Here is a 16,474-nt window from a genome sequence, read left to right on the forward strand (position 1 = left end):
GGTTAAGCAAAGGTGCATGACCCAAGGTCATCTATTGAGCTCCTGCAGCTGAGGAAGGACTTGAACATGGGCCTAGCCCAAACTCTTTACCATTCCTCCACCATGACTCTCAGGAAGGGCAAGATCCTTGAATTGCATCTTCTCTTTGACCTTATTAAATGGCAAAAGACGTGATGAACTTTGTTTTTCATGTCATCTGAATTTCTTCAATGGTCATAGCAACTCCAAATAAAGTAACACAGCATCATCTCACAACCTGTGCACCTGCTAAAGATTCTGAAACTCCACCTCTCTGGGAGCTTGTGAAACTATCTGGGAACTCAGCCAGAGTCCACACGCCTGCTATATAAGAGGCATCAAAAGACAAGTGGCTTCTCAGAAGCCCGTCATATAGTACATGCTGCCAAGCTCCCCAGGCAAGGATGGGGATAGGCAGGGGGACCCGAATACAACTATGGATACCCATACTAATGATCATCTTAAGCCATCAGAAAGGTAGGAAATTTTAAGAGAAGTTCATTTCCTATCATTTGGAAGACATTCAGCAAATGCCTGGCTTCTTTGAAGGTCTGATGATTTTACACTGTTTTCTTTGCTTTGCCTCATTAAATGTTATCAGGACTTGAAAAACACTTGCTTGAGTTTGCCTATCAATCACCAATATTCCAGCTTTTATTGACACACCGAGCAGAATTTTGATGGATAAAAATGATAAAAAGAAAAGAAAAACCGGTGGTTAATGGAGCCGCTGCAATATGAAAATTAATTCTCTCTTTTATGTACATTTCTTTTCTGCAAGAATAATTACAGTTTATCATATGTGAATGTGGAAACTTACAAACTTGAGATGGTTAATAAGGCAAATAAAAACACTGCATTGTTTAGGTGGCATTGTTAAGCTCTTGGAGTCTATTGCAAAGTTCATGCTATTTTTGATGAATTAGAAATTCAACATTGAATAAATTGTATTTAAAATCATCAGCCATTCAAGGAATGTGAACTTTAGGGCCTCCTGGGATTGTGTACCGTCCTTTAATATATCAGTCATTTTTTAAAATAAAGAACAGACCTTTATTTCATATGATCTACAGAGACAGCGTACTCTGAAAAGATTATGTTCTGGGTATTTTCCTAAGCATCTAACTTCATTTCTTAGAGAAAGTCAGGATGGAAATTATGAGGGTCAAAAGTGTTCAAAACTTTACAACATGTAAAAAACTGATTGAAACCATGACCAGAAATATTTATCTTTAGTAGTATCTCTATACATTGTCTTCTTGAGAAAATACTATATTTTTCTTCCATCCCTTTCATACTTGAAATAAGTGCAGGTCTCTTTTGAAACTTCAGGGGCTTTGATTATATCAATAATTATGATTAATAGTGCCTTGCAACCAGGCTATTTATGTAGGCTACATGGAATGTGATATACTGATACCTTAGCAGATCTGCCTGAATTAAGATTCCATTTCCTTCTTTTATCCATGCGTACTGGACAAGTAGCATTAAGATCAGTGCAGTTATTGCAAAACACTTTTACACAGTTTCTACTCAAGGTACATGTAATAAGAAGTTGATAGGAAGTTTTCTAAGAATTATAAAAGAAGAAAATGCCAGATTTTAATATACTTCTGGTTTCTGCATAAAATTCAGGACTCATTGTGGTAACATTGAATGATAATAATAACTTTATTGTCATTATATGTGTATACACAGTATACCCATACAGCAAAATTCACTTAATACCCAAAGACCAGGTCCAACACACAAAACTATCTCCAAATACACTCTCATCCACTACAATTCCCCACCCTTAAACCTCCCAAACTGCTGCAATAGTAGAACAGAAGTAGATGCTGAGATAGATTTATCTCAACTTTATCTGAAGTTGATTAATATCAAAGAATTTTGATTTATTTGAATGAAGTCGTTTAGAATTTGTCAAAATCTAACATTATTCATTTTGGATGGTAACTGATATGTTAGTGAGAGTATAAATGTAAGGCTTAAAAACAATAAAAAGATAAAATATATTTTAGGTTCTTCTCCTCCTCCTTTCTTCATTATTGTCATCATCATTATCATTACTACCACTATTCTCCTCCTCCTCCTCCTCCTCATTGTTCTAATGTAGCATTTCAACCAGGACAGACAGAAATATCATTCCATTCTATATAAACTAATAACACACTGTAGACATACATGCATATCCATCATAGTCTATTAATAAAATATATAAAATAACTTAAATTGTAAGTTATTTTGTATTAACAATAGACTTAAAATAAACTTCTAATGTACATGCGTAGGAATCAGTTTGTGCATTTGTATATACACATGCATATATACAATATTTAGAATAATCTACAGTTCTGTCTACTTTTTTATAAGAAAGGAATAGAGCAAAAATATTTAGCAGCATAGTGTTCTTCTATAGGAGTAAAATCAGTTGAAAATGTTTAAGTTTAGGGGAATGGTTGACTAAAAGGTGATTCATACTAGTAAACTTCAAAATGCTCTTAAGAAAGAAGTTCAAGAAAGTGTTCCTCCCTTCTCTTGTACTAGAATAGGAATACTCAATGAAATACACACATGGCAATTGAAGAGAGACTAAGGAATGTATTTCACCACCTGGCACACAATTATGGAACATGATGTTACAAGCCAAAAGAATTGTCATTGTCTTGAAATAGTTGTAGACTTCCATGTTCAAAGGCAGCACAAATTAAATTTCTATTTGTAGGGTGAAAGCAGAGGAAAAGGGTCCATTAACCCTGTGCTACTTAGAGACTTTCTAGAAGCATTTTGCTGAGCATAACTAGAAAGGTGGATGGTAGACTAAAACGTACTACTAGTGTGGCTCAAGTTTTGATACTATTGAGTTCTAGATGGAGACAAGCAGGCTTCATCTCTCAAAACTTACTTTTATAACATTTTTAGATGCTCTACATATTAGCAAGTTATTCCAATGGCTATAATTACTATGACCAGGTTCATGAAACAAAAAGGAGAAAGAAACAACTGACTTTGAAATATGTTGTATTTAGGACCAATAATACCAAGGGGGATTGCAAAAATATGTAACAAGACACTTGGTAGATTGTTTCCAGACTTATTTATAGAGAGAGTAGAAAAACTGAAATCAATAGGATTTTAGTGAGTTTTGACTGATGGAAATTTCACTGATTTTAAAGAAGCTGCCACATATATATTGAAATGCATGCACATCCACAGCAGAGTTGCACAGACAGATTTGTCATACCTGAAGGAAAGAGAGGGCGGAGGGAGGGAGGAAGGGAGAGACTTTAAATTGGAGGAATTACAAATTTCATACTTGTATAATGTCAGATCAAATTGATCCGCTATTGCTAGGATGCTCAATGTATTTTATATGCCTGGTGAAAGGATAGGGTTTTCAAAATAATGAGGCCAAAACATTGAAATACTTCACAGAACATTTCTCTAGAATGCCTTCCTTTCCTCCTAGATAGCAAGCCAAAGAGCCATTCTATAGCTGTGTTTTTGAAGGAGAAATGAACTGCCAATAAAGGAGAAGATTTGTAGCTCAGGGGTGAAATATGGGGTCCTTGGTACTAATGATGTTAACTAGTTTGGATCAAGAAATGCCTGCAAGAAAACAACCAAGCTCAGAGAGCACCAAGGACCCCTCAGAAGTGAACTAATTCAGACACTTGTTTTTCTATCCTAAATTCCATATTTCACTGAATACATTTAACTGCTTTAAGGGCTGATTGATGAACAGAGAAAATAAAATATCCCACAGAATAAGTAAAACACTAGAAGGACAATACTATTTTGCAGAATTGTTGCGGGTGAATTTTTCTCGTGAAGTCCATGACCATTAATGCTTTGCTTTTCTAATTATTGCTGCAGTACATGCCCAGTATGAGGAGCAGCAATCCCAGTATGAGGATCAGCAATCCCAGTATGAGGATCAGCAATCCCAATATGAAGATCAGCAGTCTCAATATGGGGACCAACAGCCCTTCAGTTCTGAGGAGCAGCAGGTGCAGCAGACACGTGACTGTAGGTATCTGTAACATTATGTACAGGGCAGAGCAAAAAGGTGAAAAATAAGACTGCATGGCCCCACGTTCCTATTGATCTTTCAGGAAGAGAAGCAGATTTTGCAGATTGATATCTTTGATTGAGCAACAAGATGTAGACACAGAAAGCATTGGGCTTTCTCTTAGAACAGCAGCATGGTGAAAGGAGCAGCCTGATTAAAGCATGATTAAGTGATTAAGACCTGGAGACAAAAACATATGAAGAACCATTACAGGAACTGGGGTATGGCTAGTCTGGAGAAAAGAAGGACTGTGGGGGGACATGATTGCAGTATTCCAGTAGTTGAGGGGCTGGCACTAAGAAGAGGGGGTCATCTTATTTTCCAAAGTACCAGAAGGCAAGACAAGAAAGAATGGATGAAAACTAATCAAGGAGAGAGGCAACCTAGAACTAAGAAGAAATTTCCTAACAGTGAGAACAATTAACTAATAGAACAGCTTGCCTTCAGAAGTTGTGGGTGCTTCGTCACTGTTTTTAAGAAAACACTGACAGACACCTGTCTAAACTGATATAGGGTCTCCTGCTCTAGCAGGGGGTTGGACTAGAAGACCTGCAAGGGCCCTTCCATCCCTATTCTGATTAAGCACAGAGGAGAGAGAGGAAAAGAGCTGTCAGACCAACAGTGAGGCATACCAGTGACTTGAAATGGTATGCCTCGCTGTTGGTCTGACAGCTCTTGTGAATCTATTTTCACAAAGCGTTTCAGAGATAAGGAACCAGTAGAGCCAGTAAGATCCAACCCCTTGCCAAAACAGGCCATTCATAATTACACAGATGGTCATCCAAACTCCATCATTGGCACTTGTGCCACCAGGAAGTTATTTTTAAATTAAAATTTCCTAATATATAACATTCACCACCCTCCCTCTCTCCTTTTCTCATTCTGTAATGTGAACTCATTGTTTTGGGCCCAACAGCAACTACTACATTTGCTTCATCACCTAGGCATAATAGCCCTTGAGATATGAAGATGGCGATCATATCACCTATTAATCATCTTTCCCCTCAGGCCAATGGGAAGTGGAGTGGAACAGGAATGTAGGCATCATCCCAAGGTATAAGAAGGCAAGAACTTGCAGACTTTATTAGAGCTGGGCATTGTTTGAGCTCAGCTGGGCAGAAGACTCATAAACACAGGGATTTGCCAACCAGCTGCTCTCTCATAGTAAGGCTTCGATCGCTTTAAAGTGAGATGATAGAAAGAAGGACTAAGTGGCAAGAAGTTTAGTACAAAGAAGCAGGCAATAGCTTCTTCCATCATCCTTCCACATACATATAGAACATGTTATACAACTAAGACATTACCAGGCTCAAAGTATCACTGAGAAAAAGCTTCTCTTTGTTGGGGAGAGAATATTTGGGGATATGCTTGCAAAGCCAGTCAAACAATCCTGTATTCTTACTTCCCTCAACTGGTCCTTTTAATTGTTTTTGTGATTGGCAGCTGTCCAGCACACTAAAAGCAAAATTAACTGTTCACCTACCTTCAAAGTTTACTTCATGCAAATAATTGCACATCCTGCAGCTGTTCTTTCCATTTAAAATGAAAGTGGAATCTTCCAAATGAGAGTTTGGTTAGCAAAAACTATGTTTTTTTAAGATGGGGCATTGCAAATAACATTATGTTTACAATGAATTTTCGTCAGTTAAGCAGCATACTTACAAACCACAGATGTATTTAATCTAAAACCATATTTGAATAATCTTGTTGAACAAATATATTCTGTGTAGTGTGGCTATGTAAGCAATACACCCACGATAGTAAGTAATTTAAAATTAGTTAGCCTTTTGATCTTTGTCATTACACCCCTTCCAATTTAGAAAAGGGCAATTTTCAAATCTATAACTCTTTGGTTGTAGTAAGAAAGGTTTGGATAGAACTGTTACAGAATCATTAAAATTGAAGAAATTAAAATGAGAATAAGGCATATACTGTATCTGCTAAAATACAACATTTAAGATATGTCTTTATCTGGGAAATAGATGATTTTTTTTCTTGGTTCAGCTCTAGATTTTGATAAATATTATCCACAAATCTAAATCTAATTTTCCAGTCAGTTTTTTTTCACATGTATTATGAAAAGAAACATCAAAATGGGCCTTAAAGTAGTTTAAGGCATGCATTTCATTCAATTCACTTTCTATATGAGATTGAAATAAACTCAACCTGAAGCCTCCATTAAATCATTAAACCTTTCAACCATAGAAAAACTATACTGCCACAATCATGTGGTGCCAAATAGTAAGGACTGGTTCTTCAGTTATATAGATAAGTGGCAAACATGAGTTGCTCTGCAAATGGAAGGGTGGAGAAATCTTGCATGATTCTTATGTTAAACAGATTAGGCTGTGATGAAAAACAAACTTGGGATGGTAACTGCTTATTGGCAAGCAGCCACACTTAACAGCTTCTGGGTAGATTAAGACCACGGTGAATGAAAAAATAATAGAAAATGCTTGGAGCAGTGTTTATGCTTGTGGGCCTGACCAGGATTGTCAGTTGTTGATTTCTTCTTGTATTTCTGAGAGAAAAAAATTATTTTTTTGTGAAGATGTTGCTGATGGTGTTAGCCTTAACATTTTTTGGGGGGGTCAATTTCTTCTCTCAAAATGGCTGGAAACCTTTTGGTGCCATAAAGGTCTAGGGCAGAGATGGCTAACCTTTTCTGGACCGAGTGCCCAAAGTGCATGTGTGTGTCCAAACCCCCAAAATGCAATGTGTGCGCAGTCCCACACATGTACCTCACCCCTGCACATGCGCACGGCTCTGCACATGCCCTGTCCCCCTGCGCATGTGTGCATGGGCCTCCGCATGTGCCCCGCCCCTGAACATGTACAAGTCCCCCCCACATGCATCATGCCCTTGTGCACGCAGCCCCCCACATGCACCCCATCCCCCACACATACGCACATACCCCCCTGCACACACCACGCCCCCTGAACATGTACAGCAGAGACCTAACGACCAGCTGGCCGGCGGGAGGCATGACCCCATGCACTGTGGAGCTGAACTGGGGTGACAGCTCGCGTGCCCACCAAGAGGGCGCTGCGTGCCACTTGTGGCACCCATGCCATAGGTTCGCCATCACAGTCTAGGGACTACCAAAAAAATCATGACAAGATTCTTTGGTTGAGCAGCCCTGTATTTGAGGGATCAGGACTCCTTTCCTCATACAAAATTCAATAGTCACTATTTCAGTAGTGATTTAAGTTCTTGGTTCAAGTTTGTCAACAAAGATATTTTTAAAAACAACATTTTATTAGAATTTTGGAATAAATAGAAGTATAAAAAGAAGAAAAACAGGAAATAGAAAAAAAGGAAAAGTGAAAAAAAGAAAAGAAATTGGACTTCTGCCCTTCTTTCTGTTGTGTAATTTCCATCTGGACAAAGAAATATTCTTTAAAGATAATCATATTTGGCCATGAATTGAAATACTGTTCCACTACCCATTTATAAAGAAATTTAAGTGCAGAAAGGGATTCATTCTTTCACATTTTGATATGGATTGCACAATGGAAAAAAAATGTTTGCCAACATGCCAATTTTTATATAAGATATCACTTTCAGAATTAAGATTACTTATATGAAGACAAATTCCCATAAAATAAATAAATGCTGCCCATCTCATTTACAGACAACTCTGGGTGGCTTAGAAGCATTAAAAATTGGTAAACATTAAAATGATAAACAATAAACAACAATAGTAACAACAGTAAAAATGGGGAGGAGGGAAACATGAAGTACCTCAGGAAGAATTCTTCTCTTAATCTATGGTAACCTCCAGAGTGGTATATTCCTATTTGGGGCCCAAACCAAGTTGCATAGCCAGCTCTTCAGCCCTTGTGGAAGATCAGGAAGGTGGGTGCAGATCTCACCTTGGGAGGTATGATGTTCCAAAAGGTAGGATCCATGGCAGAAAAGGCTCTTCTCCTGGACATCTGGATTGCAATTTGATGAAGAAACTATAGTTATTCCTTCAACCTGAACTCTAAGAATTGCACTGTATTCTTTGGAATTCCAGTTCAGAATATTCCAATTACTCAGCTAATCAGAGAATGAAAGATCTGCCAAAATAAATATTAAACATTTATAAATATTTGAGTTGCCTTGAACTGCAAGATAGGTGACAAATAAATCTGATCATAATAGAAAGAAATAAAAATAATTGTATGCTGAATTTAGAGAGAGAAATGTCACTAGAAAATGTAATCATTAGTGAGGTTTAGAAATACTTTGTGGCATCGCAAAAATGTTTGTTCTGTAATAGAATTCTTTTCTTTCAGATTTTACCACATTAGCTCCCACAAGTCCTGTGAGCATGATCCCTGCCTTGAGAACAACAATGGTTATCAATGGTTGGTCAAAGATAATATTTTTATATTGTAAAAATAGTTTTAGATTACTTGCTCCATATGAATTGTTGAGTTCACACCAGTAATGTGATCTCAGAGTGAAAATAGAAGACTTTAACATTCATTAGGAACAGAGCAATCAAAAAGAAGGGTGGAAGGGAAGGAAACTCAATGGCAAATAGCAACGAATAATCACACTGAAATGTTGCTTCATGTGAATGATTGAGGCTATGTATTCTAGAAAAGACAGCCATTTGGTATAATGGTTAAGGCATCAGGCTAGAAACCAGAAGAGCACCTTAGGAACAAAGCCTTGAGCCAGTCACTTTTTGTCAGCCCTAGGAAGAAGGCAATGGCAAACCACTTCCAAAAAAAAAACCCTTTCCAAGAAACTGCAGTGATTTTTCTAGGCAGTCTCAAGTAATTGGTCATGATTGAAGGGGTGGAAAAAAACATCTTAGAGGAGTGGATGAGAAAATAAATGGATGGATGAGGGGGTGAGTTGACTGAGTAGGTGGCTAAAGAGGGTAGTCTTGAACAAAAGATTTTACATATTACTTTGAATCCACAGCTGGAAACTCAGCTCATAATCATAGAGTGTGCAGCACTTGGGGCAATTTCCACTTCAAGACCTTTGATGGAGATATCTTTCAGTTTCCTGGACTCTGCAATTATGTCTTTGCATCCCACTGCAAATCCTCTTATGAAGACTTCAATGTGCAAATAAGACGCTTGGTGGTTAAGAATGTTACCGTTATAAGCCATGTGGTTTTAAAACTTGATGGAGTAGCTGTTGAACTGACCTCAAGTTCCATTACTGTCAATGGAGAACCGTAAGTTTCATTATTTAAACAAATATATTTTTGTTATTTCACAGCCACAAATTCCAGTCACACCAGGGCAAGGAGGAAGAATGCCATTTCATATTTTGCTCGTATTTCAGTTTGACATTTGTAAATGAGATATTTCCTGTAAGTGCATTTCTGTCACTTTCAGTTGCAATGTGCTTTATTTCCAGGGTTCAGCTGCCTTACAATCACTTAGGAGTTCTGATGGAAAGAATCTCAGGTTATCTTAAGATCCAAGGGAAAATAGGAGTCACCCTGTTGTGGAATGAAGATGATTGCCTTTTGGTAAGAACCTATTCTAGATATGGCAAGGAATTCCTATTATGGTTTTGGAAATGACTTGTGGATCTTTGCTTACACACATACATTATGTCTGTCTTTCTGTTTGTCCATCCGTCCATCCATCCATCCATCCATCCATCTATCAATTATCTATCTATCTATCTATCTATCTATCTATCTATCTATCTATCTATCATCATCATCATCTATATATACTGTATATACAGTGTGTGTGAGAGAGTGTATTTCTAAGTATGTTATGTATTAAAAAATTATAGACAACAAAAAAAGCACCCATGGATGTTATTTTGCAATTAAACATTCTTGACGGATAAGAATAGTAAGTTATTAAATTTATATGCTGTTTAGGAGTTGTCCCCACAAACAGTTGTATCTTCCCAAATATTTCTCAAAAAGTACTGATTTTTTCAATTGGCTTTGATACTCTTTGATTTGATTGAATATAAATCTAGTCCAATATAAGTGATCTATACATATGGATTGCTTCCTTATTTAATTGATGTTCTTAATTGCATGTCTGTTCTTGAAAATATCTTTGTTTGCACAATTAGATAATGAAAGAATAACGGTGAGGCTAGGACTATCAGATATAAGTTTCAAAAATCTGGATGATCACTTAGATGGAAGCAAAAAACGGAAAGGTTTTCTACATCTCACTGCTGTCATTTAGTGATTAGTCAAATTTTGCAGCCCAAAACTAGGAGCCTTAATGGTACAGGAATTAAGCAAGGCTGTCTTTTAATGAAGTGTAAGGAGAGTACTAATTACAAAGAATGGCAGTGTTGCACATTCTTTGTTGTGGTAGTTTTTACTTTTTATTTCTTTCAGAATTAAGGAATAATCCATTAACTCAAGGGACTCTGTAACCAATTTATTGGTTTTGCTGTCACCACCAAACCTTTTCCTAACTTGGAAACAAGTGTGTTTTTCCTTCTCTATCTTGTTTTTTAAAATGGGCACAGAGGTTATATGACTAGAATGGAATCTGAAGAACATACAGAAGAGCTCAGCAACCTCATTAATGTTTAAACAAAGAATCAAATGATTTTTTTAAATTCCTAATATTGAGCATCAGAACCTTTCTCTTCTCAGGAAGAGAAAATACTAGCAAATGCCATTGTTCTCATGGTGATTTGGAAGGTATCCTTCTTCAAATCACATAATTCAGTGAAGAGCCTTCCAAACCATTGCAAGAATGGGCCCTGCATGAAGGATGGAATGAGGTGACAAAAAAACCTCCGAGAGAGGTTTTTCAGATGCCGGTGGGTGCCAGGCCTCCGAGGGCCTCCTCTACTCCCTGAAGCACCCCCATACAGTCACTTAATGACATGCATGGTTGCTTAACAATGGCAATAGGTAGATCCTGGATTGTGGCCAGTTGAGCAAGATGGCTTAGTAATGACTGCGATGAATTATGACCAAAAGTTTGGACTTAGCTGTCATTATAAGTAGAGGAGTACTTTTAGTCTCATTTCAGTTATTTCTTATCCCTTTTCTTGTTGATTCTTCAGCACTTGTCTCACCTAATTTGGTGTCTGACAATATTCAGAAATGTTGCTAAATCTAGTTTATGCCCCCAATGAATGAGGCATAGCAAAATTGAGGGCTGTCCTTTGTCTTCTATTCTGGGATGACTTCAAGAAAATGTTTGGGAAGGTTCATTTCATTATAAACGGATCCAGTACCTAATCTGAGGATCCTCCTGGATTTAAGATTCCTGCTTGAGGAGTAAGTGGCAATCATGGCAAGGAGACCTTTGCTCAACTTTGAGTTATGTACCAGTTGCATCCCTTCCCTAACCGAGAAGCTCTTATTTCTGTACTCATACCCTGGTAATCTCCTGTATGGACTACTGCAATGTGCTCTACATATGGCTACCCTTGAAAAGTGTTCAGAAGTGTTCAGAAGAATGTGGTGGCATGTGCAGTTGTGGCTGTCCCTAGGAGTTGTGCATGTAACACCTCTGTTATGTGAGCTGCCTGTTTGCTTCTGAGTCCACTTCAAGATATTGGTTATCACTTTTAAGGCCCTTCAGAGAATGAATGGCAAGGGAGATATGTTGTGATTCCTGGCATGGGGTTCAAGATTGGCATGCAGCCATCAGGGTAGTTGCATTTCCCTCCCTCTTTTATTAGCATTTTACCTTGGTTTTAATACTTTTTTTAAACTTTACTTTTAACCATGTCCCTTTTTATATGGCTGTATGGATTTTATTTGTAAACTACCCAGAGTCACTCAGGTGAGATGGGTAGTATATTTAATTAATTTATTTAATTTGATTAATAATTTGAAGAAGCTTAATGTTTACCAAAATATTAATGGCTTATGAAGTAGGCTTGCTAAAATAAGTCATAGTTAATATTAAATACAATTTATTGATCAAAGAGACATCAGAACAAAACCTTTCTATTTTCAGCTTTAATTGTATCATAGGAAAAGGGAGCAATGGCCTATTTATTTTGTACAACACTATGATTTAACATGAGAGCCAAAGGCAATCACTGGATGTAATGAGAATTCAAAAATAATAAAGAAAACAGAATTTCACTATCAGACCTTAAACACTAATCCAAATGAACTTCATTTTAATCTCTACACATGCTCATCTCTATACCTCTTTACCAATGTTATATATAACCTGTTGTCAGTTCTTAACTTTCATTCTTAAAACTCTAGATCTTCATTATAGTTACATTATTTTGTCTTGTTTTAGCTGGAACTAAATGAAAAATATACTAATCAAACTTGTGGCCTTTGTGGGGATTTCAATCAAATCGCAACCTACAATGAATTCTTTTCCAACAGTAAGTGGCAAAAATAGCAGATTTCTGTTTTTATTGCTTTTGGGATCATGTCTCAATTCATTTGTAGAACTGGATTTATTTTGACAAATGCCACTGAAAGATAATTGGTTCGACAACCTTAAAGTATGCAACTGTATAATGTTATGCAAGGAATAAGATTGTTGAAATAACCACTTCCAAATATGAAAGGATCCTAGGTTTGTTTCTTTATCATTTGCTTTTTCAGAACTAATGTAGAAATTCCATGCATCTTTTAAACCTGCATTTCTGTTTTTCACTTCTGCCTGGAAAGAGGGCTACAAAATTTAATGTGGTCAGAGATGTGCTAGAAAGGGAAAATAATGGGTCTCTCTTGCAAGGAACTATGGCTCAGTTTTTAATCTGTGTTTCTCTACCTCATGCTGGTGGAGAATTCTAAGAATTGGAGCCCACATGTTTTAAAGTCACCGAGGATGAGAAATATTGAGCTAAATGCAAGGGCTGCCTGCAAAGTTACTTTTTCATCACAATCATAATTATGAAGGGTCACTAAACGTATGAATTTGGCAGGTTTGTAAAGCAAAAGAAAGCTGAAGTAAGCTCATAGTCACTGTCCAGGTTTCACTTAGCTTAATGATTGAATCCTAACTGTAGCTACTAAACAAGGACAACTTGTAATGACAACTTGGAAGAGAATTAATGCATAGGCATAAGATAAAGATTGATGCTTCATAGAAGTGAATTCAAGAGGCCTCATTGGCAGGGTCTGTGGTCTGTGAAGAGGAAGGCTTATAAAAACAAGTCAAGATGGCAATCAAAAGGGTAAGGCTTAAGACATGTGGTTACTGCTACCTTCTTGACTTTTAGTTCCTGAAACACCACTGCTCAGAGATATCCAAAACTGAGGGGACTCAGTAATATCCAAAACTCTTCATAATGGGAAGGAGAGATTGGCCTAATTAACCTCATCATCTTGCCAAAAATCAGTTTGGTTTCATACCATGCAGACTGATGATCTTTCTTGGATCCCTTTGCCAGATTTATTTCACACTGAGGGAATATAGTAAAGTTGCAGCCTATGTCCAGGCAGGTGTTTTTGTTTTTGTTGTTGTTTTTTGTAATCCTGCTTTGTGAGCAACACTAGAAGGCTTTCTGCTTATTGCAGATATCCAGCTGACTCCTTTGCAGTTTGGAAACATGCAGAAGATGGATGGACCCACAGAACAATGCGAAGATCCTGTTCCTTTACCTGGAGGCCAGTGCAGCCAGAAGTCTGTAAGAAATTGTATTTCATTTCATTCTCTATAAGGGAATTTGGCTGTCTCCCCTCCCTCTTCTTCTTTTCTCTTTCTTAAGAGCAAATAGAAGACAATTAAAACAGTAAAATCTTGAAAATTTTTAAAAAACCAAGCTTGTAAACATTAGCAATGCAGATCAATAATAGTGTAGTAGCTTCCTGTGTTTATATATAGTGTCATGTTCATATCTTACCAGCACTAAATTCTTTTTTCTAGACCACTCTGTGTCAAAATATACTGACTGGTCACGCATTTGAAGCTTGCAATGCATTGGTTGATGTGCGTGACTACATTGATGCTTGCATACAAGACTTATGCCAATGTGATCAATCTGTGACTGAAGTCTGCGTCTGTAACACCTTTGCTGAGTACTCCAGACAATGCTCCCATGCTGGTGGACAACCACTTGAATGGCGAACAGAAGATTTCTGTCGTAAGTATTAGTTCCAAAAGAAAATTGCATTCCTATGGAGCACTCTTTGCAATCAGTGTATAGAATCCTAAATAAGGCAGCTAGAGACCACACAATAGGCCATCAAGATCAATCTTATGTCTAAACAGGATAATCCAAATCCAATTGCAACCTACAACATTCAAATATTGCTGAAGGAACTTCAGATGATTAAGCTAACCAATGGGATACTCTGAGTTTAGTGAGGGTTATATGCAGGAACTCTGCATATCTTCAAACAGAATTTAGCTCAGTTTTGAACTGTTCTTATTAGTAAGAAGCTGGTGCTAATGTTTAATTTATCTTTTTTTAAAAAAAATCCATAAGATTCAGTCTTTAAGGTTTGTTTAAAAAGAAGTCTTTGCCCAGTTTAATGGATCTAAAGAGCATTACCATATGTTTCCCCTTGCTTTTCTCTACATCATGTCTTCTATTTTCCAGACTGATGATAAACTCAGCTTCTTAATATTTATCTCCCAGAAATTGTTCACTCTGAGGACTAAAATATATTGCCAACATTCTGTTTAAGGTATTTTTACCTCCAGAGAGGAAAAAAGTATAAATGGGGTTTCTAAAGTCTCATTGTTCATTTCTATTTTCAGCCAAGTCTTGTCCTTTCAACATGCAACATCGAGAATGTGGATCCCCCTGTTTCGACACTTGTACCAATTCTGAACAGTCCCAGTTATGTGAAGATCACTGCATAGATGGTTGTTTCTGTCCCCCTGGTAAGTCAGTATCCATGCTCAATTGTTTAAAGACTTGCAGTTGTCTGGCTGAAGCGTCTCTTGGTATTAAGAAAAACAAGTATCTTCTTCGTTATAGAAGTCACTACATGGAATTGCATTCCAGATAGCATGGAAAGGAAAACAAGTTTGCAATAAAGTGTTTCCTCTTCTCTGACAGGTGTAAAAAAACCTTAATATTTCAGTGCTCTTGCAGAAAAGACCATTTGAAGGATAAAAGTAAACACCTATTTTGTCTTCCATATGAATAGTTGACTTTAATTTGATTGGATGTGAGGCATTATAAAGATAATGTACATAAAAGGCATTTTGGGGGAAAAGACAAATTAAAATTGTTTGGATTTTAAACAGTTATTGATTGATTTATATATCTGAAGATAAAACAAACTTTTATCCTGGATGTTTTGTAGTTTAATTTTAATTCTGTTTCTACAATTGTTTTGAATTTACAAATAAAATAGATTTGTTTGATTTAACAAATCAAGGAAATTGGCTGAGTGCTAGAATGGAATTAAATCTGCTCAAGAAGAACAATTACCCTGTTTTCCCCAAAATAAGACATCCCCTGATAATAAGCCCAATCGGGTTTTTGAGTGCATGGCAATAAGGCCAAGCGCTTATTTCAGGGTTCAAAAAAATATTATACAGGATCTTATTTTCAGGGAAACATGGTATATATGTATTTTCTTGCTTAAATTTTACTACATGGCAGCATAAAAATCTGGTTCGCCCTCATAAAAATATTTTTACCTTGTACTTTTGTCTTGATGCTGGCTTTTATGAACATGGTAGAGATCTGTTTCTTTAACAGCTTTCCATAAACCACATTTATAGCAATTAAGGACAAAATTCCATCTGATACTAGTGATAGGGAGGGAAGGAGGGAATATCTTCATCAGAATTACAGCATCTGTAAATCTGATGCTGTAGAGGAAAAGCTTTACAAAGAGTGGAAATTTTATTGGGATCATGGCTTCTTTTTCCACACATCATGGTTTCCAATGAAAACTGGTTGATTTGTGGTTGTCGTAACACCACAACATGCTGCAGTGTGATCTGAAACCCTGCTCCAGATGTTGAAATAGTTTGTGTGCTTTCCTGTATTTAAGGAAAATATAATACATTATATTGATAACAAGAGTCACGGAGATGTATTAGTGGGAATGATATAAGGTACTCCATACTTCTTAAAAATAGTGAAATGAGCATGAATAACATACATTGGTTATTTCTTGTTTAGGCACTGTGTTTGATGACATTAACAATTCTGGCTGCATCCCCATTTCGGATTGTTACTGTACTTACAACGGGGATTCTTACGCTCCTGGTACTTCTTTTTCCTCCCAATGCATTTCATGGTGAGAATGATGATTCTCTATGATTTAATAATATTTTATTAGTGATGGTGAGATAAAGGCATATTATTTTATAGGTTGACTTGTTAAAAATATACTGGGCACAATTACTCATGCTAAGAATGTCATAAGACTGTGAAATAATGTTTAATTACACACATAAAAGGATTTATTTTTTGAACATGAATTCCTTGTTATTTTGCATGCTTCTGAACCCATCTACAAATTCTTGCTTTGTGGATGCATAA

General features: G+C 36.8%; 1 protein-coding gene across 1 annotated transcript in view; it reads left to right on the plus strand.

Moving 5' to 3' along the window:
- Positions 1-397: 397 nt before the first annotated feature.
- Positions 398-16,474, plus strand: part of MUC5AC (mucin 5AC, oligomeric mucus/gel-forming) — an 81,167-nt gene continuing 65,090 nt past the window's right edge. Inside the window, 11 exon segments of the mRNA XM_070935046.1 lie at positions 398-421; positions 423-495; positions 3,895-4,047; positions 8,374-8,445; positions 9,014-9,275; positions 9,461-9,575; positions 12,307-12,397; positions 13,542-13,651; positions 13,891-14,107; positions 14,728-14,853; positions 16,112-16,229. Of these exon segments, the coding sequence (XP_070791147.1) occupies positions 398-421; positions 423-495; positions 3,895-4,047; positions 8,374-8,445; positions 9,014-9,275; positions 9,461-9,575; positions 12,307-12,397; positions 13,542-13,651; positions 13,891-14,107; positions 14,728-14,853; positions 16,112-16,229 (1,361 nt within the window).

Source organism: Pituophis catenifer, unplaced genomic scaffold (genome assembly GCF_029215685.1).
Source record: "Pituophis catenifer annectens isolate HBS135680 unplaced genomic scaffold, rPitCat1.0.hap2 SCAF_1, whole genome shotgun sequence".
Taxonomy (NCBI): domain Eukaryota; kingdom Metazoa; phylum Chordata; class Lepidosauria; order Squamata; family Colubridae; genus Pituophis; species Pituophis catenifer.